This window comes from Phodopus roborovskii, unplaced genomic scaffold (genome assembly GCF_943737965.1).
Source record: "Phodopus roborovskii unplaced genomic scaffold, PHOROB, whole genome shotgun sequence".
NCBI lineage: Eukaryota > Metazoa > Chordata > Mammalia > Rodentia > Cricetidae > Phodopus > Phodopus roborovskii.
The window spans coordinates 582,416-610,146 of NW_026125759.1; the positions used below are offsets into that span (position 1 = coordinate 582,416).

At 40.8% G+C, this 27,731-nt stretch overlaps 1 protein-coding gene across 1 annotated transcript in view; it reads right to left on the bottom strand.

The window, feature by feature from the left end:
* Nucleotides 1–27,456, bottom strand: part of Gpc3 (glypican 3) — a 341,329-nt gene extending 313,873 nt beyond the window's left edge. The window contains exon 1 of the mRNA XM_051178590.1: nt 27,142–27,456. Within this exon, the coding sequence (XP_051034547.1) occupies nt 27,142–27,313 (172 nt within the window). The 5' untranslated portion in view covers nt 27,314–27,456. The remainder of the gene's footprint in view (nt 1–27,141) is intronic.
* Between the last annotated feature and the right edge of the window lie 275 nt (nt 27,457–27,731).

Genomic DNA, 27,731 nt, shown 5'->3' on the forward strand with positions numbered 1-27,731 from the left:
TGCTATTCTAGGAGTGGAAACTGATGCAGTCTACTAGATCAAGAAGGGAAAGAGGCCCCTTGGGGAAGAGTGGCTATTCTAAATTTAAACAAGTTTGGTTAGGACACACACATAGATGTGGGGGGGAAAAAGAACTCTATATAGTAAATCTTTCCATATACCAAGTCCCTGATCACTTATCAAGGTTTGATTTACCTTTTTGGTAAAGCATAGCCTATGTCATTTGTGCTTAAACTCTCTGTATTTACATAAGTTCATAAAATTAATTGTTTTATACAAAGCCCTGTAGTTTTCTAAATTTGCCTTGGGGATCACTTCCGGTTTTGCAGAATGGCCGAGGTTTTTCCATGAGATGGCTAGCTATTAGCGCTGCATCCATTTCCACTAGCACTGGCTATGGGAAGGATAAAATACCAGGGTTGATTGTTTTTCCTTTATAAAGTGCTATGTTGCTAACATCTTATAAGGTAACAAAATGTTGTTCAATGTTCCTGTGTAAGTTCAAGAACGATTCTAAGCTACGATGACAGCAGCTTGTTTTGACATGAATATGATCATCCTTACAGGCATTTAGGGCTGCTACACTGTACCACTTGGCCAAATCCCATCATTTAGAAAGCTTCATTGTCTCTTCAGGTGAGATAAAACTCTCTTCAGGTTAGCTAAAACTCTTTTAAAGGAATCAAACCGCAAATGAAAACTTTTCAGGAAAGATGGTAAAAGTCATGAAGATGTTAAATATATATTATATCCAAATATAAATGTATATATAGCAAAATTTACCTTCTATCTCAATTATTACTGCCTGGTTAATAAACTGATCATAAAATCAATAAATTAATCTTAGGGGCTAAGAATTGCCTATAAGCTTAAAAAATAAGAACACTCATAAATGATAAGAATTCAGGATTTCCTAACAAAGGAAATACATACCAGATGGAAAAATAAATTGGTGTAAATAAATTTCATATAACTCATAGGCAAGCTTCAAAAGATCCTCATGACAAATTCAACATAGGAGCACTACTCATGCCTAAATGAACTAACAATACAGAAATGCAACCATTCTAATGCCTTGAGTATTTGCTGGAAAATAACAAAACAGAAAGGAATAGATAAGAAATTTAGAGGGAACCCTTATTGACTAAATAAGAAGTTCCTGTAGAAACTGAATCCCAAATAGGATGAATACAAAGTAAATCCTAGGGCAAATGGCTAAGGAGATGTACTGAGAATTCTTTATACTTATAAGGACAAAAGTCAAAAGATCAACTGAAGAAATAAAATGTAACTAACAAAAGACATAGTAAAGTGCTCAGGAGTTAAGAGCACTAACTGCTCTTCCAGAAGCCCCAGGTTGGATTGCCAGCACCCACATGGTTGTTCACAACTGTCTAACTCCAATTTCAGAGGCTCCAATGCCCTCTTATGGCCATCATGGGTATTACATGCATGTGGTGCACAGATATGCAGGTAAAAATACAAGTGCACATAAAATAAAGGGTTTTTGTTTTCCTTCGTCTTCTTTTTGTCAAGGCAGAGTTTGTCTATGTAGCCTTGGCTGTCCTTAAACTATCTCTGTAAACTAGGCTGGCCTCAAACTCAGAGGTCCTCCTCTCTCTGCCTCCCTAGCAAACAGACTTAGTAAATAGGGAAGCATTCTTTAACCAACGTTGGATTACACTTTCAAAGAGGGTTACTCACATACCTTTTATGTAAAGAATGGGAATTGAAAGAGTGGCAAACAACATATCCTGGCACAGCAGCACTTCACTAGTCAAAGAAGCTGGGGGGGGCGTAGGTTGGGAGAGACTTAATAACTTTCATTCTCAAATGCTAAAAACATAATAAATAAAAAGTAATAATATCTAAAGTCATTACTGGGTTACTAATTCCCGTTTATTTTGAATGATTAAAAAATACCTCCATGCTATAACTCTACTCTTCTACATTACAAATCTTAAAGAGCAGAGAACAATTCCTAGGTCCGGTGGAATGTCTTGTGCAACTAACGTACATACTATTGAATTACTGAGAGTTTTAGACTGAGAGAACTATCCAGAACTATGTGTCCTCTTATACTTAAAACTCGGGGTAGTTCAGATGACCCTGACAGCTTTATATCTGTATAAATAACTTTGCTCTTGGAAAAACACTTTAAAATCTATTTCCAAGAATCTTGTCTATAAACAAATACATGTTTCATTTGAAGGAGCTATGTATTCTATATTTCAAATTATTTTGACATTAAGTGTTTCGTGCACATGGGACCCAGTTTGGGGGTTCTACAACTTAAAAGGGCTATTTGAAGCATAGAAGCTTTATCTTTTGGGGGGGTTATACTCATGTGTTCCCCATTTGTGCACTTTTACCTGTTACTCTTTTCCCAGAAACTAACCATGGGTGGTCCCCTTAGAAGCTCTTTCCAGATGCAGCTCTCTTTACATCCCATGATATCTCTAGGCATGGATGCCTGTGGCTCAATCTTCTTGATTCTCATCACATGCTCTTCACATTGGGCCCATCTCTTCCTCTCTGATGCCTCCACTTAAAGATCTGACAGTTTGGAATAACCCTGATTTCCTTTTCCCAACTCCACCAAGGCTGGGGCCCTTTCCATACTTAAAGCAGAGAATTGAAGTGTGTGTGTGTGTGTGTGTGTGTGTGTGTGTGTGTGTGTGTGTGAGAGAGAGAGAGAGAGAGAGAGAGAGAGAGAGAGATTGTTTAAATGTTCCATTAGCTTTTCTTCCAAGACGGGAAGCCAACATTATAAAAAGTAGTAATAGCAGGGAAATAGCAGAAGCATTTATTGCTCCAAAAGTCAAGCTGCTTAGAGACTAGTCCTTGTCATTTGACAGCTGTGCAAGCAAGGGCAGCTTATGCAACCTTTACATGCTTTTTTGCCTTTACCTGTAAAGTGGGATTACCATATGCTCGGCTTTATAGAATGCATATCTTAGTCTTCTTGGTACAGAGTAAACCTTCAACAAGTGTGAATTCAAATTCAACAAATAAAAAAAAATCACACACACACACTAAATGCATGTGTTCATGTGGAGACCAGACTTTCACACCCCAAAATAATCAGAGAACATTTAAATTGGTCCATGGCTAGGTGACAAAATATGCAGTACATTTTCTGAAGTGATGAAAATAATTTATATTTTAATTGAAGCAGTGGTTATAAGTATTTATACATATTTGTCAAAAACTCATTACTTAAAATGGGACATTTTATTGATTACCAATTATACATCAATAGTGGTGTATTTTTTAAATATGGAACATGACAATATTTTCTAGATAAGGAAATACTCATCAGATAACCTGTGGGGAGAGGTCAAAGGAAATGCCCAAAAGAATATGGGGTGTGAGTTAAGAGAGTAAAGAATGCAAAGGATTTGGAGAGGCCAAGGGGTGATATGTATTTGGTACAAAGAGAGAAGACAGCCTGCTCAGAGACAGGCTGAAATCTAGGGTATAGTTAGCTTATCAGGATAGACAAACCCAAAATTGAAGGGCCTTGAATGCAGGCCAAGACCTATGGGCTTTACCCCAGAGGCAATAATGGACAACTGGAGGTTCTCAAGCAGGGACACAATATGATGAAGAGTGCTGTTTAGGAAGATTAGCCATACAGCCTGAAATTGAGAAATGGATGAAGTAACCTCTCAAGGTCATTTCCAGTCCTCCAATTCTGTAATTACCTTTATTATGTTCTATATGTTGGCTATTTTACTAGACTACAATTTAACTAATGACAACAAATTGTCAAAATCTTATGTAAAAGCACATAAAGAACAGAAGGAATATTCATGTAGACCTTGATCCTTATACTTCTCTGAGAGCAGATAACAGCATATTCAAACAGCAACAGGAAAAAATGAGGCGTCAGGGCTCAGTAACAATGAAAATTGAAATCTTTTCATATATATGTGAGTATGTATGATGATTTGACACATTTCATTGTCAAAGTCAGCTTTATGAACAGTGGGGTTTTTTTCTTAAAAAAGATACACTGTTCTGAAAATAAAAAAAGCAATATTATCATTGGGGTAATATTAGACAAAAGAATTTAATGACGTAAAAACCCAGGTACTTCATGACTTTTACTATTTATTAAAATTACAAGAAATATATCAGGCATTTTCAAAGGTTGTTTTTTAACAAAGGACAAGTCAATTTGCCATCCAAAAATATTAACTAATTTCCTTAGCATATAATAGTGACTTGCTATTAGAATGGCACCTTTTCCCCTAATTAATCATTATCTAAATCAAATCTTACATGCTCATTAATTTCTCACTAATCAAGCCAGGAATACAGATGAAAGAAATGGCTGCATATGAAACCAGAGGGGAAAGTGATCATTGCTGATAAAGAAATGATTTTAGGGAATCCAACAGAAGGTTATTTTGCCTGAAAGAACATGACCTTGCAGAGGGTGCACCTGGATATCAGGAGCTCAGACTTTAAATCAAAGCCTACGCCTGGGGCTGCCATAGACTCAGCTTCTATAAAAGGCAGGCCAAAATGTCGCTACTCCACCAGAGTACTGGGGGTTTAAAGCAACCCTAGAGATAAGCCATTCTCTAGGTTTCAGAATTAAAGGATGAATTACCTTTATCTGTACTGCCAACTGCCAACTAACTGCCTATCATTTCATGCCCTGTAAAAGTTAAATTCCCAGATCTCTGCACAAAGTGGTTCTTTCTGGACCACATCCCCAAGCAGCAGTAGACATGCACTCTGAAAACACAAATTAATTGATTATATTCAGTCTGCCAACCTGTTGATTTAGTCACCCAACGTTCATTGCATGCCTACCCTCTGCCAAGGACCAAGGCCAATACAAGGAATATTATGATGTGCAAAATATGGTCTCTACCCTAGAGTTCATAGATTGTTCTAAGGATTTCTAATTAGACCTCTGATCACTCTAGATATTAGATCATCTTCATCTGCTGTAGCCAAATATGATATTCTACAGATTGTGTTTCACAGAATTTCACTGTGTGTGTGTGTGTGTGTTGTTGTTGTTGTTGTTGTTGTTGTGTTATATCTCAGAGGGGGTTTGGATGAATGTGTGCAGTGCCCATGAAGGCCAGAAGAGGGCATAAGGTTCCCCAGGAGCTGGAGTTAACAGTTGGCTGTCAAGCCATCTGACAAGCTCTGGGAACTGAAGTCCAGTCCTCTTCAAGAGCAGTTTGTGTTCTTAAGCACTGAGCCATCTCTCCAGCTCCTGCTTCTGCTTTTTAAATGTTTCAGATTCTCCCTTTCCTGTTGTTGTCTCATCACCTCTCCTCTTTTCACTTCAAAGATGACGACCTCCAAAGAGGTCTTTCTTCTTTACCTAATTATCAAAGACATTTCTACAGTCTCTTTCTGGTCAATTCATTCTATTTTTTTCCAAGAAAATGAAGCAAGGGTATGGGGATTTGTAAGGAGGTGGAGTGTAGCGCACTCCAAGGAACCTGGCAGGACTAGAACGAAAAGACAAGGTAAGGTGGAGTTACATGAGCCCTGGAAGCACCATCACCCCTAAAGAGACAGACTCCAAAAGTTTTCAGGCCTTTGAATTTCCACAACAGGCCCCATCTTTTAGTGATACTTCTCACATTCTAACTTGACTCACAGTTAAATTTGTCTGCCTTCTCTGGATGTAAGCTCCTTGAGGGAAGACCTTCAACTGACTCATCTTATCTCAAGGGGCTGATTGTGCTTTGGGCTTGAGGCCCCTTGATTTCATTTGGAGGTAATGCCAGAACTTCAAGAGCCTTTTGTTGTACAGAAATAGGTCAAGTTCACTGATAACACTAGGATAAATTTAACAATGGAAGCACACATACACACGTGGGGGCACACACAAGCACACACACACACACACACACACACACACACACACACACACCTTGATCGGAAACCCGTTAATAAAATGAAAAGTAAATTTGAGAACAAAGCCAGAGTTGGACTGGAGCTACTTTGGAGTTGGGATGCACAATATTCTTTTAGTTTAGATTTCTTCCAAAGGGACTAAGCTAAGGTAATTTCACTATCTCCCCTAGTGACTCCCTAATTATTATTCTACACAGATAAGTAGCTGAGATCCTGTCTTTCAGAAGATGGATAATTTTCCCTTTAATTTTTGAGATGCAATCTTCAAATATGAAAACCGGAGTGATAGCAGGGAATTTCAATATCCTAGTCTCAACCTAAGGGCTCGGACCTTCTTTCTATATGAAATCTCACCATGGGGAGGGGATTCTTTTGCAACAAGGATCAAGTGTTGTCATCTGCGCTGTTGAAAAGTCACCTGTGACTTAGGCAAGTTGCCCTTGGGGTTGCAAGGGGCTCATGACCCACATGTTGAGAACCTCTGGCATAGACCCTGGTATATAGTACACTCAAATGTTAATATTGAATTTATGAACAGTCAGTGATGAAACTCCTGTCTCTTGACACATTGAAACATAATTCAAATTGCAATATCAGAGACCACAGAAGGAACTCTGCATTAGGAAACAATCTAATGATCTTTCAAGGTTCGTTCTACTCTATACTTCCATGCAGGTCATGTACATATACTCACTAGTCACTTGACACACCTACGTTTCCCCATTGAAGAGAGATGTTCCATATCCAGGAATGTTAGACCCGATCCTTTGTCATGAGCAAGTTCGAAAGCATTTCTACAGAGATCTCATCTGCACAAGCTCTATTAACCACTTTGCATGCAAGCCATAGCTAGAATTTTGAACCTGAACCTAAAAAGGCAGTCTTTTGTTTCAGGGACGTTTCTGGCTTCCAAATCTCCCTGTTGCTAGTATTTCAGCAAATCACAAAGAAGAGGTGGAAAGCTGCAGCACACTGAAAGTGCACCATCACCTTGATCCCACAGATCCCGTGAAAAGGCTTTTCAGGTGCGTAATGAGCAATAATTGCTTTCCTGTGGCTAAAGTGGTTAGGAAAGAAAATAGACTTCTCAAGGAAAAAAATCCAGTCATAAGACAAAATCTATGCTGAATAACATGGTAGCCTATTATGTTTCAAATCTCTTTTCTTTTGATCCAGAATGATTTTTTTTCTCCCCATGTCCTCGGTTTAATTGTGTGGAAAATGGGTTAACAGCAGGTACTGTGCACATCCCTCTTGGGAAACCCCTGACATTTGACAACCCACTTTAAACATGTCTTGAACAAATTCCCTTTTAATAGCGGAGTCCCATAAGATGGTGTGATTCAGAAGGCCCCAGAAATCTAACATTCAGAAGGCCCCAGAAATCTAACATCTACTACAATAGGTTGAATGTTAGCTCCTAAAAAGCTATGTCTACACCTAACTCCCCGAAATTGTCACTGTGACCTTATCTGAAAGAGAGATCGTTGAAGGCATAACTAAGAATCATAGAGAGGCCATTCTGGATTACCTGAGTCGAGTCTAAATCCAATGATAGGTTCCTATGTGAAGACACATAAAAAGACACATAGCAAGAGGAGGACCTGGGAAGATGGAAGCAGAGATGGAAGAGATATGTCACAGAAAAGGAGCCACCAAATGCTCAAAGAGGCAACGAAGGATTCCTCCCCGTGCCTTTAGGAAGGCAACTGTGTGGTAGCCCTCTTTCAGATTTCTGACCACCAGAACAGTCAGGGGGGGAAAAGTCCAAGGTTTTAAATCACCGAATTTGAGGCAACATGTTGTGGCAGCCCAAGGACACATTCACCATTTCTTCTACCTCACATAAAAGTATCAACGTAATGTCATCTAGATGTTTCAACCTGAGTATGTTCTGCTTTGGGGGGAGCCATGTATTTCATTGAGTGCTGTATATACAAGCAATGTTCCTGAAATATGACCTTCATGCTTGAAGACAAAGGTGTTTCTTTGGGACCTTCCTCCAGCAATGAAAAGGAGGAAGGGAGAGGAAGTGTCTGAAAACAGGGAAGGGGATATATCAAAAAAGAAGTAAAGATCAAGTAAAAGATGAACATGGAATATAGACCAAGACCAAATTTTATTTAAAATCACCAATAAGATAAATAATACTAATATAATCCAAATTTAAAAGCCTTGCAGATGTGAAATAACAACAGCAACAGTGCCTTAATTGTTGGCCCATACTCCAGAAAAATTGATAGATAGGAGTCTGTTGAGACCTATCCAAATGCCCTATTATCTGCTCAAATTCACTGCTCAAAGGAATTTGTTATCTTATGCTTAGACAAATTAGGCTTGTTTTGGATACATGAAAAGAAAATCTCTTTCAAGAGATTAGCAATTAAATAATCAGAAAGGAAGCCGGGCAGTAATGAAAGCTGCCCATGAGTCTGGACCTGAGCCCAACACTGAGTTTGGGTTTTTCTTCACATTACCCCTGCCCTACTCCTTAAAATTTCTGGAGATGCTGTTTATCCAGCTCCCAGGCAAATCTTTCCGATGCCCAATTGTCCTTACTGTGAGGATGCTTCTCCCAGCTCTAATGGCTAACCTACATTTCAGTTTCAAGCCATTGCACCTTGTAATTACATTCTCAGCCACTGTAAATAATCTGCACCCTCTATTATATCTTTCCTCTTTCCCTGAGATAGAAATTTGAGGGAAAGGGAGTCAGTTACCTTGTTAGTACAGCACAACACTGTAACCAAAAGAAAACAAAACAGTCATTCTCTAGACCTGATTGAGAAGTGCTGCTATCAACCATTTGTTCTTCCCTACCCTTCAGCTTATCTTAATGTCTGCACAGATAAACTCCGGGGCTGTGGCGTTTATGCCATCTTGGGGAATAGCGGTGTAAATGCTCCAGAGATGTTACCCATCTTCAGGATAGTGTTGTGTTAGAAGTTCAGGATCTAAAGGGCTGGAAAGGACAGATTTTTTTTCTACCTCCTCAAACCCACCCATGTCATATGAATCAAAACCCTCACTCACTGGCCATCCTCCCCCTAGACTTGGTGGTAACTTCTTTCTGTGGAAGAGATGTAATGGAGGAGAAAGTGCCTCAGAGGGTTGTTGACAAGCAAAGCATTGCAGACCTACTACAAGAAGATTGGAGACACAGGAAGTTTTGGTAGGTTTGAAGCCAAGGGAACTGTTACACGGGTGAACGCGCGCGCGCGCACACACACACACACACACACACACACACACACACACACACACAAGTACACATGGTGCTTAATTCTTTTTTCCCTGACCAAATGTTTTCTAAAATTGAGTAGTAACTTTTTTCTTCATTACTTTCTTTTAAAACTATGAAAACAAAATAAATTATCCAAACAAGTATTTTGGGGATTTCCCTTCCATTGCCATGCTTTTGTTGAAAAACTCAAAAAAATGTCATAATGGCAAGTCCATTTTCTTATCAAACCATGGGTGAGTCAGACACAGAGCTCTCAAGAGCTCACTGCCAGGCCTCAGGGACAGTGAATCTAGTTGATTCAACTGTCTGGATCCACAGTCTCCCTGTGGATTGCCACTCTTAGGACTTTCCTCCAGCTCTTGAGACATAGTGATCTTGTTCAGGAATATCCCCCTCATTTAATTTGAATCCTTCTTGCAAAGAAGTTGAAATAAAGGAGAAATAGTGGCACAGGAAATACGGGACCAATTATCCTAAACTCTCCTGACCATGCATATCTAAGGAGCGGTGGTTTCAAGATAGCTAACACTCCAATGAGGCTGAGGCACTGATGGGAAGTTGGCACAAGTAGCCAGAGAGTTCAATTTGAAGAACCACCTTCTAAGCAAGAAAGAGATGCCCATAATGACCACAGGGTTCTAGACTATTCAGGAGGCAGCATTCCAATCAGTTCTATGCACTCCTCCTTCTTCAACAGGTATAAGGAGCTTTGTCTCTCAACACATATCCTTTCCCTTACGAGAGCAAGGATAATAGAGTCCTTAGACTGTCATACGTACACAACTTTCAAAACTCATTTCCTAGAAATGCACAGCCTATCATGAAAAGAAAGGAAAGGATGGGATTCTGGAAGGAAAGAAACTGGGTTTAATTCATTGTGCCTACTTGACCACAGAAGTTACTAACCCACTGAAAGCCTCAGTTTCCTTGTCTGTGAAATGGTGGGGAAAGGCTGCCACCTGGTACTGCTGTGGTGAGGATTAAGTGAGATGCCACTCATAAAGGCTTAGCACAGTGCCTGGCTCAATAAATGTTAACGATTATTAGCACCACACCCACCACAGGTGCTCAATAAAAACTGCACTGAAGTCACACCAGTTGGAATGGCTAACAGATGACAGTGCTCTGAGCCTTTTCTTTTCTTTCTTTCTTTTTTTTTCCTTCAGTTTTGCCCACCTAGCTATGTACCAGATGACTTCTGAGGGTATTTGGTTGGGTGGCCGGCTAGGGGAAATTGGGGACTTTGTTTTATTTTATTTATTTATTTTTATTTAGTTTGTGTTTAAAGGATAGAATAGGGTTACTAGGATGCTTAGGCTTCACTTTAGTTAACACTTTTTTTTTTCCTCGTTCAAAGCAGATACCCCATTCTGGCAAAATCAGGCATATGATCTTCCAAGAAATATGACAAGGCTATTAAAGGCTCTAAGTGAAAGATGTGTAATGAGCATGAATCTGAATCTATTTCAATTTCCTCTAGACCTAGTATTTACAGCAGGGTTTTTAGATGGTTTCTAAAGTGTGCAACTGTGAGGAAACCAGACCCTAAAAGATAGTAGAATTTCCTCAAGCGTGAGGGTAGGACGCTGACATGCAATTGTAATGAAAATTAACCCCTGAACATGCACAGGGTTTTATTACCAAATGGATGCCGAAGGAGATTACTAGATTTTTAGGGTCTTTACTATAAAGAGAGCAACCTGCATGCCTGAAATAATTAAGAAGAGACTCCATTATCTAGTAAACTGAGACTTCAAACCACCCTGCTTACCTAAATGAGAAAAGCTACTTAGACTAAAGCGTCATTACTTCTATTTAGACAACCCTTAGCAAAGATATACAAGGACCTGAGGAATGGGACCCCACATTCTTCCCTAAGCCACAACAATGCCTGTTTGTGTAAATAGGATTTCCAATAACACAACAGAATCTTTTAAAAATGTTTTCATTATTGTCTCTGAAAAATTGCAAACACAGAAAATGAAAGTCAGGGAACTTTCACTATGATGGGTAGGGACTATCCTAAAATATTTACTCCATGTGAGTCTGAGTCTGGATTCCAAACAGATCTCAGAAGCAGGCACTTCCTCGCCTTTCTTCAAAAGCCAGTACACTATGAAGAAGCACAAAGACTTCTCTCGTTTCATGGCAAGTTGACTTCACAGCCATTCAAAGTTCCAGTTCAGAAAGAAACAAAGGCAGAAAGTAGTAGATGTCTACTTTCCTTCGTCTGGCAGCCCCTTGCAAACTCTGAGCCAAAAATATAATTATCCCTACCTTCATCATCTTCACCATCTGACAATCACTCCCATGCGACCATAACAACCTCCAGGCACACCCTGAAAGCTTATTAAAGAATGTATGAAGGCTATTTACAGAAGAACTAAACAAAAAAGGAAAGAAGTATTAGCAAAATTAATTAGACTCTTCATGGTCTTGGCAAGTGTCACTATTTGTTTGAACTCAAGTGTCTACTGCCTTTCCTTGACAGGTGTTGGTGACTAGAGAGATACCACATTTCTGGAGTTTTTAAACTGACCTTATAGTTTCTCAGTTCAACAACTCAAGTTTTGACATAAACTCTGTCTATCAGCCTTGCCGTTGCTGTTTAGGCAGCTGATAAGAGGCAGAAATCCTTCTTGCTCATTAGGCCATTAACTTCTGTTAAGCAAAGGGCTGGGGAGGGGTGTGCTCAGTGGCCCAAAGGAATGTGCTGGAGTCCACATAGAAAGCCAGCCCTGATTTGGGGTTAAGAATTTAACCTTAAAAGGCTGACAAGTCATAAATTTGCCTGAGGTTCATATATATGTGTGACTTTCACAGTTTATATTTCCTAGCCAGGACCCAGAGTCAAAACATGCTCCCTGATTAATGAATGGTACTAATTGTTCTTCCTGACTTGAGAACATTAGTCTTCATCCATAATATTTTCTTTAAAAACACACAATCTCATACCTCAAACCTCCTGGCTTAGGGGAATTTAGGGAACCAGTTAGAAAGAAAAGACAAGAGACTAATGTTATCTGTGACATAGAGCTACCATTTTAGTAGTCCTGACTAACTCAAAAGCTTTAATTTCATTGTGTCCATCATGCAAAGTGCAATGGAACGTCCTCCAAACCTACATACACACACACACACACACACACAGAGAGAGAGAGAGAGAGAGAGAGAGAGAGAGAGAGAGAGAGAGAGAGAGAGAGAGAGAATGCTTCAGGTAGAGAGCAAGGGAAAGATTGAAACATCTTCAAGCACATTTTGTCTAACTTATGTTATTAAATATTTATATATAAGCACATAACCTCATAACCTTGGCCAAGCTTGGAAGAGATAACAGATCCAAGACACACAAAAGATCCCCGTAAGTATACAGACAAAGGAACAGTATCACATGGCAGTATGGTTGGAACACAATCTCAAACCTGGAGTCAAGATTGAGACTAGAACAATGAAACCCCACAAGCGAAACAAGGTCCCTGAAATGTGATAAAGTCATCAGGGAGAAGCAGACTGTAATTTGGTTAACCTACAAGGTAGGTGTCAGTTCTAACACATGTCAGCAGGATTTCAAAAGGACCTATCTTTAGATAAAAAGAAGAAAAAAAACATTAAATTGAGGGGAGAGACAGAGGAAGTAAGGGAGAGAGAGGATTTTTTTTAACCTGTGAGCCACCTCTCCAGCCCTGAGATTTCTAAGAACAAAGATGCAAACTGCCTTCACTGAGAATTAAGATAAAGAAGGAATGTCAACTGCAGAAAAATTCATTTGAGATTGTCAAGTGAGATATACTTAACCATCTTCTGTCTATACAAAGAGCATTTTAAATTCCCACATATCTTAGAAAAGGGAACACTTTAGAGTTCTTCACTTCCAAACTAAATAAGGAAGCGCATTTCATAATATCCCAAGAGAAGTAACCAGCTACCCAAAGCAAACATGTGGCAGCAAAGGGAAACTCTCTCCCGCAATCACTGGGTGCAGGCAGATGTAGAGGAGGCAGAGAGCAAGAGGGAGAACAAGGAGGGAGGAAATCAGGAGCAATAGGAAAAGGAAGTACAATTTACAACCAAAATGGCAGAGGAAAGTATAAAACATTACATTCATCTATTTTTTTTTTTTTTTTAGGAGAACAAGAAACACAAAACCATTCAATAAATATAACAAACCATAAAAAACCTTCTGTTTTCAATTACAGCCAGTTGAGGGAGTATGTGAGGATGGAAGGGAAACAGAAGGAAGGAGACATAAAGGAGGGCCCTTGTGATCTAGGTGTGTAAAGCCATGAGAGAAAAAAAAAATGTCCCTTGTTTCCCTCAGCTGTGGGGTGTCAGCTAAGTAACCTGGGCTGCTCATTAGCCCTTATCTATTAAGTATGGTAAACTTCTCAGGAGTTCTTCCCCTGAGTAACAGCTGGTAGTCATTGCTATTAGGGCCAAATGAAGACAGAACTGGATGATGTTGACGGAAGACTGAATGACTGGATTCCAAGTTCACCTTCAGATTTTTGTGAATGAGGCAAATTTACTTCCTCAAAGAACACCAATGTGACAGCTTTTGAAGCCCCTCCCTCCAAAATCATTTTGGGCATTGTTATTAAATTGACCCACAGCACTGAAATTTCAAAGATGAAAAATGATTAAGGTTTGAGAAATTAACATTTGTAGGAAACCTTCAGAATATGGTGAGGAAAATAAATCTTTCTTTCAGAAGGGCACTTTGAAGTTTGAAAACAAAGCATAAAAATCTGTGAAAATAGAAGGGTCTGTTGCAAACACTAAGTACAGTTCTTTGAAACATTTCAAGGGGTACAGTGACTTCTGGGGATGACCAGAGAAAGTAGACCCCAGAATATCAGCAAAAGAAGTGGGAATCTATCCAACCACTCATACCTAAGGAAGCAGCACAATGCTAAGTGGGGATATTTGCCCCTGGCTACAACATTGAATTAGAAGCCTAGACTGTACCTTTTACCTATGCATGGATACAAACTAGTCCCAAAGTTATTAACTACTTTATCTTGAGTACTCCTGCATGCTCTCTCTGTCTCTGTCTTTATTTTTGTCTCTGTCTGTGTCTCTGTGTCTGTCTCTGTCTCTCTCTCTTTGTGTGTGTGTGTGTGTGTGTGTGTGTGTGTGTGTGTGTGTCTGGTTGGTTCATTATCCCATCCTCATTCCTCCCCCAGCCTTTGTCCCTCTTTCTCTCCTTCCTTCATTCCCTCGCCTCCAATCTGTCATTCCCCTCCCTCTCTCCTTCCTCCTTTCTTTCCCTACTTCTCATACATTTCTTGTATATAGGTCCCTAAGGCCACTTCAGTAGATGAATGAGCAAAGCACAGATGTGAAAACTGACAAGGATGTTAATTTATGGTTAGGATGTTCTAAACAAGTACTGCACAGTTCTTACCCTCATCTAACTTTCGCTTGGAAACTTTTTTCAAACTTTAACATACGTACAAATCACTGAGAGACCTTGTTGGAAATACAGATTCAGATCCAGTGGGTCTGAATGGGGTAACATGGTTCAAAAAAGGAACAATTCTATCTAATCATGAGGAATCGGGGGGGGGGGGCAGAGGTTCATAAAAAAGATGGAATGGCACTGAGACTCTGGAGGGTAAGTAAGGAAGGCTAGCTACATTATGCGGTGATGATGGGAAGACATGCAGGTGGTCCATAAGATTCAGCCAATAGACAACTGCATCAGTAATGATTCAGAATCCTGTCACCTATAAATAGATGGCACGTATGGCAAAGGGATGCAAGTGAGAGACATGTTGGACTTGGATAATTAATATAGGCATGAGAAATCAAAGATGATGTCAAGGTTTCAAGTGTCTGCATCAAGAAGCAAAGCCATCACCAGAAATATAGAAGGTTGGAAACAGACTAGTGAAGATATGAAAAGAAAATGATGAGGTAAGTAATTTGTTTAAGGTAAAGCACTTAGGAATTTCTGATGGAGATATTCAGCAGGCAATTGAGACTGTGGATTGCACAGCAAAGAAGAGGTCAGATTGAAAGGAGACGTGGAAACCATTCAAATATGATAATGAAGTTATGGAACGGGTGTGTGAATGAGCAAAGACATGGAGAGGGGAACGAATAAATAGTACTGAGCATCTACATCTAACAAATGTTGAAAGGAACAGACTAGACAAGCAAAGGCAAAATGAAATAGAAGACTCAGAATGTATAATTCCTCAAAAGGCAAAGGAATATGACAACTCAGTTCAAAACTTCATATGCACCCTGTATTACTTACGCTCATAGTCCAAAGAGTACAGTGAAAATAGTATTAGAGATGTAGTAAGACAAATCTGGATTTAAATCCTGGCTCCACCATTTAAACAAACGAGAATGTAAAACTTTCTAGGTCTCAGTTTTTCAAACTATAAAATAAGCGTGCACCACCTCTCTTTCTCATTCGCTTTATATATTGTGATGAGTTATGTAGCTAGCAAGTGGCATGCATACAGTAGATACTGGGTAAATGTTATTTTCTATGATCTTCTAAAGAAGGGAAACTATCCTATCAACCTTAAAATTATTACAAAAAAAAATCTAGTAGAAACAAAGGAGTTTGGGGTGTGTGTTGAAAGGAAGTAGAAACCTTGTAGTTCAGCATAGTTAAGAGAACGTGATGTTTTTGCCAGGAACTGGAGTTCAATTCCCAGCACCCTTATCAGATGGCTCATGTTGGCCTGTAACTTCAGCTCCAGGGATCTTGGTGCCCTCTTGTGGCCTCTGAGAGCAGATGCACACATAACACACCTACACAAATTAATAAAATATAAATCTTTAAAAATAAACGTAGAAACCCTGATGAAGGAAGCCTCTTAAACAACAGAGAACTTAAGACATCATATTTATTTTCTCCTAACACAGAAACAAAAGAACTACATATCTGAAGACACGTAAGAAAGATCTCCCTGGTTTTACAAGTATTCCTAGACTTTGTTGGAACCAAGTGTCTCATATCTAGCCAGCATGGAATATAGACCTCCCAAAACTAGTATTATAGCTTTCATTCCATGGAGTGGGAAAGCTCCCCCATGGGGGAGGAGCAGAATGTCACCTTATTGGAACAAGGCACCAACTGCAGAACTTTCATGACTGCTTGCATTATGTGCACAGGAAATACATGAAAGCAAGGATTGAAAACTCAACATGGCAAGATGTGGCTGTGAAAGACCACCCACTGCTAAAGGTAACAACTAACAACCTCCACTTTAAATATAATTCATAGTTATTGCCATGAAAAATAAATAGAAATCTAACAGTTTTACTCAAATGCATCTCCAGTGTTTATTCCCTCCCTCTCTCCCTCCTTCCCTCCCCCTTCTCCTTATACTGGCCCTGAATGCTTGCTTGTTTGAGTGTGTGTGTGTGTGTGTGTGTGTGTGTGTGCGCGCGCGCGTGCGTGTTTGTGCGTGTACACAACTGACTATTTAGTATTTTGCAGTCCACAAAGTCTTGGACTATGACAACATAGACTCATACTTTCTCTTAATCAAGAAAGTTCTTGAAAGATTTGGCATATATTTTTTAAATCACCAGATGTTGGCAAACTACCTTTTAAGACATGTCCCATGAAAAAGACTGGAAAATATCCACACCCATGACTTCTCCTTGAGCCTATATACTGATGAGTCCCAACTGTACTTAATCTGAACTCCACACTTTCCTGGTGATCTCATCTAGTCCCCGGACTTTAATTACCATCTATATACTGATAATTCCTAAATGTTTCCCCAGCCTCAATTTTTTTTCTATTCTGTGATTCAGATCATAACTTCAACTGCCTAGCAGACATTTTCTACCTCTATGATAAAAGTGTCCCACAAGTTCGATCTGTTCAACAATCATTCCTTATTTCATTTTTAAAAATACACTCTTCTAAACCAGCCAGTGTGCTGCATGCGTAGTCCTAGCTTCTCAAGAGATGCTGAGGCACCAGGGTAATTTGAGCCCAGGAGGTTAGAGGCCACCAGGAAAAATAGCTGTGGCCTATCCCACCTTATTATTACATGTGCGTCCATGTGACATGGCCCATGTCTACAGGACATGTTTTGTGAAGTTTGTTCTCTCCTATATTTTTGAGGGTTTCAAGGATTGAATCAGGCCATCAGGCATGCCCGACAAGTGTGAGTGAAAGCCTTTGTCTGGCAGCCAGAAGGCAACCTCATTCTTTTTCCTCTGCCTTTGTTTGTGACTGGGTATCTGTTGTTCACAGCTGCATATGCCAGGATAGCTGGCCCTCAAGCTACTAGGAAATCTCCTGTCTCCATCTCCCATCTTGACATAGGAGCATCAGTATTGCATGTGTATACTATCAGGCTGGCTTTACATGGGTCCTAAGGATTTGAACTCAAGTCCTAATACTTGCAGGGAAAGCACTTTGCCCACTGAGCTATCTGTCCAGCCCTTCACTTTGTCATGAGTCTCCACTTTTCACATTCCTTGCACAATATAATTGCTTTTTTTTTCCTTCAAGACAGAGTTTCTCTGTGTAGCCTTAGCTGTCCTGGAAACTCACTCTGTAGACCAGGCTGGCTTCAAAATCAGAGATTCACCTGCCTCTACTTCCCAAGTGCTTGGATTATAGGCATGTGCCACCACTGCCTGGCTAGAAGTTTTTCTTTAAGATTTGTTTATTTTCATTTTATGTGTATGTTCACCTGCATGTATGTATATGCAGTAAATGCATGCCTTGTGCCTTTAAAGGTCAGAAGAGGCTGTCAAGTCAGCTGAAACTGGGGTTTCAGAAAGTTATGAGCTGCCATGTGGGTGCTGGGAAGCAAACCCAGGTCCTCTGCTAACAGCAGCTAATGCTTCTAACCATTGAGTCATCTTTCGAGTTCCTGACAACAGCACTCTTAAGGCACTAAACATGCCTCCCCATTTCCCAGAGCCATACCTCATTATGGTAGCCTTCACTGGCTTCCTTGATACTCAGAGTCCCCCTTGCCTGGCTCCCTCACTAAGTAGGGTACTCTTGTTAGCAACAGTTTTATCTTATTCATCTACTCTTACATCCTAGCCCAGATCTGTGCTCGGTAACTGTGGGTTGAAACAATGCCTGAATGAATGACAATTAAACATTAATATAGAAGTAGCATATAAAGCTCATTATTAGTTAAGTCTATTTTCTGTGAGCTTCCATCTGTTTTCTAAAACAGATATGTATCTTCCCCAGTGCAAACATTCTCAGAAATCTAGTTTGGGAAGTGCCTTTGGGGCCACATTCTATTCAATTCTATCAATACTGGAAGTAGTCCTCCAGAATGGGCCCAATTCATAGTATGGGTTGACTGTAGCTACTTAATGAGGAGCACATCTCCACACATAAGAAAATAATGAAACTATAAATAGGCAGTAGGTTTGTGATATCAGTAGGAAACAATGCAGCAACAATTTGGGGCCAATCCAAGTAAAAATCATTTGACTTGATGTGTGGAAGGCTATATTCCTTAGTTTTTCCCACTGATGCTTAGGCCTATCTTCCATCATACACATCCAACCTTTTGACATTGTGACAAGATATCATCATCTATAAAGTTCATGCTCAAGACTCATGATAAAACAACAAAAAAAACAATCTCAGAATGTTTTGAGTAAATTTACAATTTTATGTTGAGCTGCATTCTTAGCCAAAGTAGGCCACTGGTATGTGTGGCCCACAAGCTCCAGGTTGGACACAGCCTACTTGAGTTGTAGCTATATCATCTGTGTGTATGCAAAATACAAATGGAACACATGCACATACATGCATGTTGGAACCAAGCCAATCCCTGGAACTGAGAAGTTGCAGACACTTTATGAGTAGTGTTGTACAGACATGAGTCAGATTAAAGCACAGCTTTCAAAACATAAATGTAAGCTAGGACTGTGAAAGACTACCCAGTGCTAAGAGTAACAACAAATTTCAACTGAAATAATATGCATAATACACTATGTCTATAAAAATAATAATGTATGTATAGTCTATAAAAATATGTATATACATATTGCATTGCTATATGTAGGTAACACCACAGTTAGAAAATATGTGTCACCTCCTCTTCAATGTTCTTGGGCCATCAGGACTCCCAAGGTCAGAGAGAATGGGTGTGCACTGCAACTGTACCATCCTTTCTTCATTCTCTGCTACAAAGCAGTTTAGATAAGCACACACAAAGGGAATCAGTCTACAGTTACATGGAATCCTAAGCTTTCATTGGACAGTAGTCAAGTCCTCGAGAATCTGTCTTCACATGTGGACTCTTATATTCATCACTGTTGGTTAACTATGTAATTAGCTACAACAATAATTATGTACAAGGCACTCTACTCACCAGTCTAGAGGATATCTTGATTCAAATATGGCCCCTGCATTCAGTGAACATTAGATTTCGATGAGGTCAAGAATTAGTTATATACTTCAAAACCACGGATGAAAAGTAAGAAGTACTGGTAAAATACCAACAAATGCATTTCTGGTATCTCTCTGTATTATCCCTGAATAAATGCAAAAATCCATGTTCAAATGTTTTCTAGTCCTTTCTGCTATATGCTAGTTAATATTCTGATATGTACCAGAATGTGAGCTCTTAATCTCCTCACTATGCCTGTCATTCTAACTCTTCTTCTCTTCACCATTTTCCCCTCAGCTTCAATTATGCGAAGCAAAATTTGATAAAGAGCAATGAGGAGTCTCAGGATGTCATGATACACATCGTCAACACTAAACATGCAGTGGTTGGAGAGAGAAAACAGAACTGGAATTAAAAAAAGAGACTACACAAATTATTCTATTCTGCCAAATAAAAATTCTCATCCTGAAAACACATTCTGGAATATGCCCTTTTAAACACAGCTTCATCAATCTTCATGAAGTAGCAAATACTGAAGACAAACTTAGTTACAATCAGTTTGTCTTGGAAAGGACAGCTTGTTGAGTATGCTGCAACAAAGGTAATAAGTTGAACAGTGACTTGAGTACTGCCTACCGGTATGTACTTCTTTAATGATGATACTTTGTGGTATATTTTTACAAATCAAAATTCAACAGATCTATACAGTAAAGAGAAATACATGAGTTTGTATATGTGTAAAATTTTATCTTTAAATTACTTATAATTGCATTGGAAACAAGAACAAAATACTTACTTTTTATAAGATCTGGCTAGTGTACTTCTTCCAGGGAATTAAGATGTAAGATGAATTAAAGCAATGTCATTTTGTCATTTTTACTTACCTGTAGGCAACGGATGGATTTTTTTTTTAACCTGAAAAAAGTGGTTCCTCTTTAGAAAATCCAGAAAAATTAAATCAATACTTACATGTTGACTTTATTGAAATTTTGTATTTCTAATACATTCTAACCGCATTCATTTGGTCACATTAGGTGTAGATACAAAGATGAATAGCATATAATTCCTAACCTAAAGACGATCACAGGGTCATGATAGGAATACTTGTGAAACTGTACCTGAAGGTTGCGGTAACCAGGATTTCTATTTTTTTTTCCAAAGGGACATTCTAAAGGATCAATTAAAATTTTACCCTAAAACTGTCCATCACCCTCTCCATTTATAACAGCACATGCTTCGTTGTAGAAAATTGGAAAGATAATATTTTAAACACTAACCTTCTTTTTTGAGAAATGATCAACTTGCACCTGGCAGTGCATGAATTCAGTGGGTAGAACTTTTGTTTATAATGGGTTTGACTTCCCTGTCCTTTCTCATCACCACTTTCACTTATATTTCATCTCCCTTTCTATCAATTATTTATCAATATAAGCCTATTAAGTACACTTCAAAGAGCTTAGTAGATTTTCTAATCTGGCATATAAATACAATTTCAGCTACTAGAAGTAATTAACTGTTCGGAACACTAGAAATGCATTAACTCCCTTTTTATTCATGAGGAAAAATTCAAATTCTCAAATGCAGCTTTGTCCATCTCCACACAAAGAGAAGCCAAAGTGAAAAAAAGGTCTTTCTTGATAATCACTTTGGATTTATTTTTGTTGTTGTTGTTATTTAAAAAATGACAAGAATTTCTGATAATTAGCACTTGGATATGTGATATTTAGCTGTTCTAATTTGCAGTAGAGTAAAGCTTCTTTACTTTGTATATTCAAAAGGATCCTCCTATGGGTTCATGATGTTCCAGTGGGTGCCTCACCACTCACATACAGAATTTCAAAATGCATTTTCTCTGCTGATATGCCCGCCATCACTCTGCTTTCTGAACCATGTTCTCTCTGCCATTATAGTTCAGGAGGCAAATTCCCATTACTTAATGCTGTCTAAAGCTAGTCTGCGGATCCATGGCTTGGGATTCCATTTTCTGATGTTCACTTCTTAATGGAGTGCTAGAGATGCTATTTCAAGCCAGACATGGTACTAAATATGGGCAAATGACTAGGGGATTTTTTTTTGCCCAAGCTTCTCATTAGACCCTAGGTTACCAGAAATATCAAACCCATTTACAAGGTCGGCTAGGGCAAAAACAGATGCTGGCTCTTGGAAGAATCTCTTGAGTTGAGCCTTTACACCAATTCTGATCCCAGGTTACAGAAGCCAGTGAGGTGCTTCAACAGGTCTGTGCATGTCTCCCAACTCAAGTTCTAAATATGGTAATACCAACATTACCAAGAAGGTTTAGCTGACATTAAATCAAGGAGGATTTGATTTAAGAGAAGTACTACAATTTATGTTCTATAATAATTGTTGATATTTAACTATACTAATCCAGGCATAACAATGCTGCTTACTTCAATTTTTTCTTTGGGTATTCAATATTAATAAGTACTACAAGTTATTATATTAATAGTCAGCAGATAGCTGAAATAAGCCTGGATCTGTCTAGAGCCAAAATACATAAAGACTAAAAAGTTTATCTACACACCCTAATAATGTGCCACAACACCGGGCTTAAGCTTTTAAAATAAACCTAAGAAAGTATGTGCGAGTTCATATAAAAATATTTAACGATCTGGGGATTCTATTTTTGTTAATTATCAACCAAATGCTGTACGGTGCTTAGCATTGTGCTCAACACTGCTCAAATCAAGACCTTCCCCTTTAAGAAGCTTATAATCTAAAACATACAAATAACCATATGCAGAAAAAAGCTAGAGATCAGAGTAAAAGGAAGCATTCACAAAAATGTACAAATTCAGCACGCCAGAACTTTTCAGTTGAGCAACATGATCCCCAGTGAAATTCTTTCCAAATGATGTATCGTGTGCACAAGTTATAAGTGATTATCTTCAATTTTCTTAGAAATGAGTAATAAGATCCCTCTTAAGACCCATGCTTTTGTATATGCATCAAACACTAAAGTTGGCATGGTCATTGATAGCTGCCATTTAAAGAGAAAACATATTTTCTGTCTTGTCTCATAGGAGACAAATCCAGTACTCTTTTCTCCCAGGTTGGTCATAAGCAGTCTTTTCCTAGGCTACAGTGAATAGCAAACATTGCAACTCTAAAGATGGAAGCAACAGAATGTTCAAAAATATTGCATCAAAATATTGGAGACAATCTACCAGCCCATAAGAAAAAAAAAAACACACTGCAAAGCTGACACCATCTGTGTCAACTAGCAGCCATCAAAAACCGTCTTCTGTTTTTAAGATGGAGGCTCTATTAAGAGACTTCTCCTATCTCCCACTTCATCTCTTCAGTTCTTTTCCCTTGCCCAGGCTGCCTATTGTGACCATTTCAGCCAATTTCCTGGAGGTATTTTCTAACCCCTTTCACCCTATTTAATCCTACAAGTTTCCTGGGAAGCCTGTTTACTTGTGTGCTCCCCCACTACACTGCAAACCCTTTGACAAAAGGGCCTGCATCTTACTCCTCTCTTCACCACCACCACCACAACCACCCCCACCCCAGACGCCCCAGCACCTAACACAGAGCCTGCCAAACCGCCCCACCCATCAGCAGCCATCTCCATCAGATCTATGGCTCTTCCTAAGCGCTTCTCAGGCAGGATTTATGCAATAAATCTATTTAGAGCACATCTGAAAGAATTCTCTAAACTCTGCTAAGTTAGCACAGAGCAGTACAACTCTGGAAAAGTTTTGACAAATCACCTGCTGGTTCAAATGTCTTTCTGCGGAGAGAAAACCCTCCCCCGCCTCAATTCTCATTCTCACTCCCAACATTAGGACTGTTAATTGTTTCAGAATAATTGGAGAACCACAGCTGGCAACACAGATATGGTTCCTAGTTTTCATAGTATACCCGCTCTAGCGTGCGCGCACGCACACACACACATGCGCACATACACACATGCACACACACACAAAGCACACACGTGCATTTAAAAACAAATTTTGTTTTAAGAATCTTACTTTGTATTCTTTTTTTGTTTGTTTTTGTTTGTTTGTTTTGTTTTGTTTCATCAATTTCAAGAAACTCCAAATCAATCTTGGTTCTTGGAGGTTTCCTTTTACCCATAGGTGGATCAGGCCTTCTGGATCAGTTCTAGCATGTTCCAAGGCCCTCTCCAAGGCAAGATCTCTCAATCTTAGGGGAGTTGCAACACAACTATGGTTTGTTTGATTTTCTCATCCCATCAGCCCCCTGCAACTCCCACCCCCCCCACACACAAAAGTGGTATATGGCATTCATAAAGTGAATTACACTTGATTTTTCTTTAGAGAAACTTTTTTCAGACTTCTGTAACATTCCCTTGAGACAATTGGAAACAAACATCATTGTCTGATTACTAGCTCACTTCCCCTGCCTAAAATTGTATCCATTCTTGATTGCGCCTGTGGGTAGGTTAAGCAAAACAAAATAAACATCTAGACTTATGAGCTCATTGGCTTTTTTTTCTGAATTTTTCTAAATTAAATAAGAGCAAACGAGCTGCACTGAAAGTCAGTTATATGGATTTCCCTGCCAAATGCTAACTCTGTGTGCCTGGTTTCCATCTGTAGTGCTTTCCAAGTTACAAATCCTTAAAAAAAAAATGGGGTCTGCAGAAATTCATGTATTTGGGGAACAGGCTAGTTAGAATGGCTATCCAGTGCCTTTGAACACTAAAAGAAATGGGAACATGAAATTGGAAGGGTTTAGACCAGCTTTGTAGAAGTCTGGGGTAGTTCTTCAGCATCAATGATTTATTTTTTAGGCTGGCTGATTTCAAATGCCATTTAGTCTCATCCATATTAGCATAAGAAATGTACCTTATCCACTCTAACCCAATTCTACTAATGGCCAAAGTTAGCAGTCAATCCCAGATGTGCCCCTTTCGTGAAACAGGACATTCTTGAGGACTTTTCTTTAGTGGGAATGAATCTCATTTTATCTGGGACAAAGAAAGCTTTGATACAGTTAAGACAGTGCAGCAGATAAACTGATCATGTATTAAACTATAGATGGGGGAGGGCAAGCCAAGCGGTCATTGTGATGGTTCATAACTATCAAATAATTTGTAGCTCTCTTTCAATTTGTAACCAGTGAACGACAGCAGCAAATTACACATTTATTCGCTTTGAAATTACGCACTTGCCATTGTATTCAGTCTGCCATTATCATCTCTTCTCTGAAATACTGATGAGCTCTTTCCACACATGAACATTCAGATTTTCACCATATTTTCTATATCTACATCATCCATATTTGCCCAACTATAATTCAGGACAAAAGATTTTGTACCAGGCCTGAGGATCTGAAAGCTGTACTGCCATAGGGGTGAGAAAAAGAAAAAAAAAAAAAAACAAGGGTACAGGGTAGCTGTATGGATATCATATTTGAAATTTGGACTTGTTTCCACACCTCCCATGTAGGTGCTGGCCACCATTTAATTTTTATTAAATAATTGAAGTGAGTTGGTTTTTTTTTTTTTTTTAACCTGGAAAAGTGCTTTCTCCTAGAGTTTTGGCAATAATGGGGGGGGGGGGAATCTCTACTACAAGTAAGTCTCTATAAGTATGATCATCCTTTAGGCTGGAAGCTGGAAAGGCAGGAAGCAAGCCCTAGCCAACTCTCATAGACACAGTGTGTGGGCCCTCCCAATACTTTTATACAGATGTAGCAAAGAGGCAGGCAGCCAGAGGGCTGGGGGGAAGGAGGAAAAAAGGCAGGCAGGCGCGCCTCTGTGCTTGCGTGCATGTGTGCGTGCGTGCGTGTGTGTGCGTGCGTGTGTGTGTGTGTGTGTGTATACGCGCCTGTGTGTACGCACGCGCATGACTCGTGTGTGTGTGTGTGTGTGTGTGTGTGTGTGTGTGTGTGCGCGCGCGCGCGCGCGCTTGTGAGAGAGAGAGTATCAGAATGGACTTTTCTCTGGCTTTTTTCCTCCTTCTTTAAGCACCATTTTTTACTTCACCTCTTCGCATCAGCCAAATGCTGCCCAAACCCAACCCTGAACCAATTCATCTTGTGGGGGCTCAGCCTATAAGGACCAATTTTTACATTATCAACAAAAGCATGTTCTCTAGCCTTAGCAATCTAATTAGCATGGCACTTCCAGGGGAGAGAGATTCGCCTGTTGTTTCAGCTCTGCAGAACCGATTCATAGGTTGCCCCTTACAGCTCTTTGCACACGCCCACGTGGTACGTTATTAAGATTTAACAGTGGAAGAGGTAGTTCTACCCTCCCTTAGAGCGATATCCTGCAAGGCAATATTTAACATATGCGCAAGTGCATTTCAGTCACCAAAAAAGGGTGACCAATTACCTTTGCAACTGAACAGCAGGCTCGCTAGGCTCTTTTCATCAACCTAAAGAAAAGACTGAGGGAGCGCTGGCTGCCTAGGTAACCTCCTGCCAGTGAACGCTCCCTGGCAGCGCCCACAAGGCGCGCATCCGCATTCACAACTTGGTCCAACGATCCGGCCCGCCTCCCTGACTTGTTGAGAGCCACCAGCCAAGTTGTGGCTAGGCTTGCTCCCAATCTCTCCCAAGCGCGGGACGCGCGCTTGGCTGGATTCACGAGTCCTCGGAAAGAGACCCTGGAGGCCACAAACGTCTCGCGGTGTTCGAATATGGTTGGCCGGTTTCTTCTGAGCGCACCTCTGAAAAATTAATCTTTTTGAAACCTAATCTTCGGACCATATTGTTAGTGTAGCAACTTGTCCTGATTGGATTCTAAGGCAGGCATTAAGACCCCATCCTCTGGACAGTCGATCACACAAGACCATTAATATTCATCTGTTGACAGCAGCAGCCCTCAGCTAAGGTTAAAATATGCCCTTACAGAATGATCTGACTGTGCGGAACAATAGGCAGGCGCCCAGAAACTTTACTCTGCCTAAAATCTTCTCTTCGGGGTCCAGCCTGTCAAGGCAGATGAATTTGGGAGGGGGAGGAGTTAAATCGTCTTTGGACTCCTGCTCCGCAGGCCAGCACCGCCGATTTTTAAAGAGATTTTGCCAACCTAGATAAGGGAAGCTGTTTTGAAGGAAAAGGCTCAGTCTTCCACATTTTAGGGACCCTCCTTCTCAAAAGTTTCCTTCAGTGTGCCTCTACTTGCCCCTGTGGATTCGAAAATGTGTGCTTAACTTTGCCTGCACTTGGGCCCGGTCAGCCTCGGGAACCCAGACTAGGGGAAGAAGGCATGGGGGACACACCACGGAGAAAAGTATGGCCAGAGCTGCGGGTCCAGCTAAGGCAGAATGTGTGAGCAAGGGTGATAAATTCCCAAATCACCGTCTCCACGTTGTGAAGCCGGTTTGCTAGACCCGAAGGGGAGCCAGCTCTCACCTTCCCGCCCTCCCCAGAAAAGGGCGCTAGAAAGGCGATCTCCGCCGTTCCCTGCTCTGGCTTGCACATTCCCTGACAGTAGCGTGAGCCCGGGGCATGTGGATAGAGTCCACATATAGTCTGCTTCCCTCCCTCAGGAGACCCGGCCAGGCCCCAGGCACAGCGACCATTCCCAGGTACCCGGCGGCAGAGCCGCGGCCCCTCAGGGCTAGCGCAGCGCGCTCTGGGAAGAGCCACCATGCGCGCCTTGGCTTCCCACTGTGCACAGGGAAAGCTCAAGGGACCCGTACTCACCTGGCACAGGGGTTTCCGGAACCCATTTGAGTCCGGGCTGCAGTCTCTGGAAGAAAGAGCGGACCTGGTGACAGGTGGCGTCTGGAGGCGGCGGGGGCTGCGCCTGTCCCAGGCAGCCCAAGCCGATCAGCATCGCCACCAGCAAGCACGCGGTGCGCACGGTCCCGGCCATCCTGCTTCTCGGGGGAGCCAGGAGAGCACGAGAGAGTGGCAATAAGAGCTGGAGCGGTCCCGAGACTCAGCAAGTCTGGCAGTGACCCTGCAGAGCAAGAGACAAGCCGCTACCCAGCCGCTGCAAAAGTTTCCTCGCAGCTACCTGGGCGCTGGGCGAGGGCGGGAACCGCTTGGCGGCGCAGGGCGGACCGGGGCGGAGCCTTGTGGGCGTGGCGAGGAGGGATGGGGCGGGGCGAGCCGCGCCGCGCCGCCTGGGGGACGGCGGCGGGGGTCGTGTGGCTGCTGGCCTGCGGGATGCGGGGCGTGGCGGGAAGCGTAGCAGGGAGACTGGGCGACTGCCACAGCGGGCAAACCTGGCGGGAGAGGCGCGGGAGAAGGCTGCGGAGCGTGTGCGGTGGCTCTGGCTGCTCTGCCCT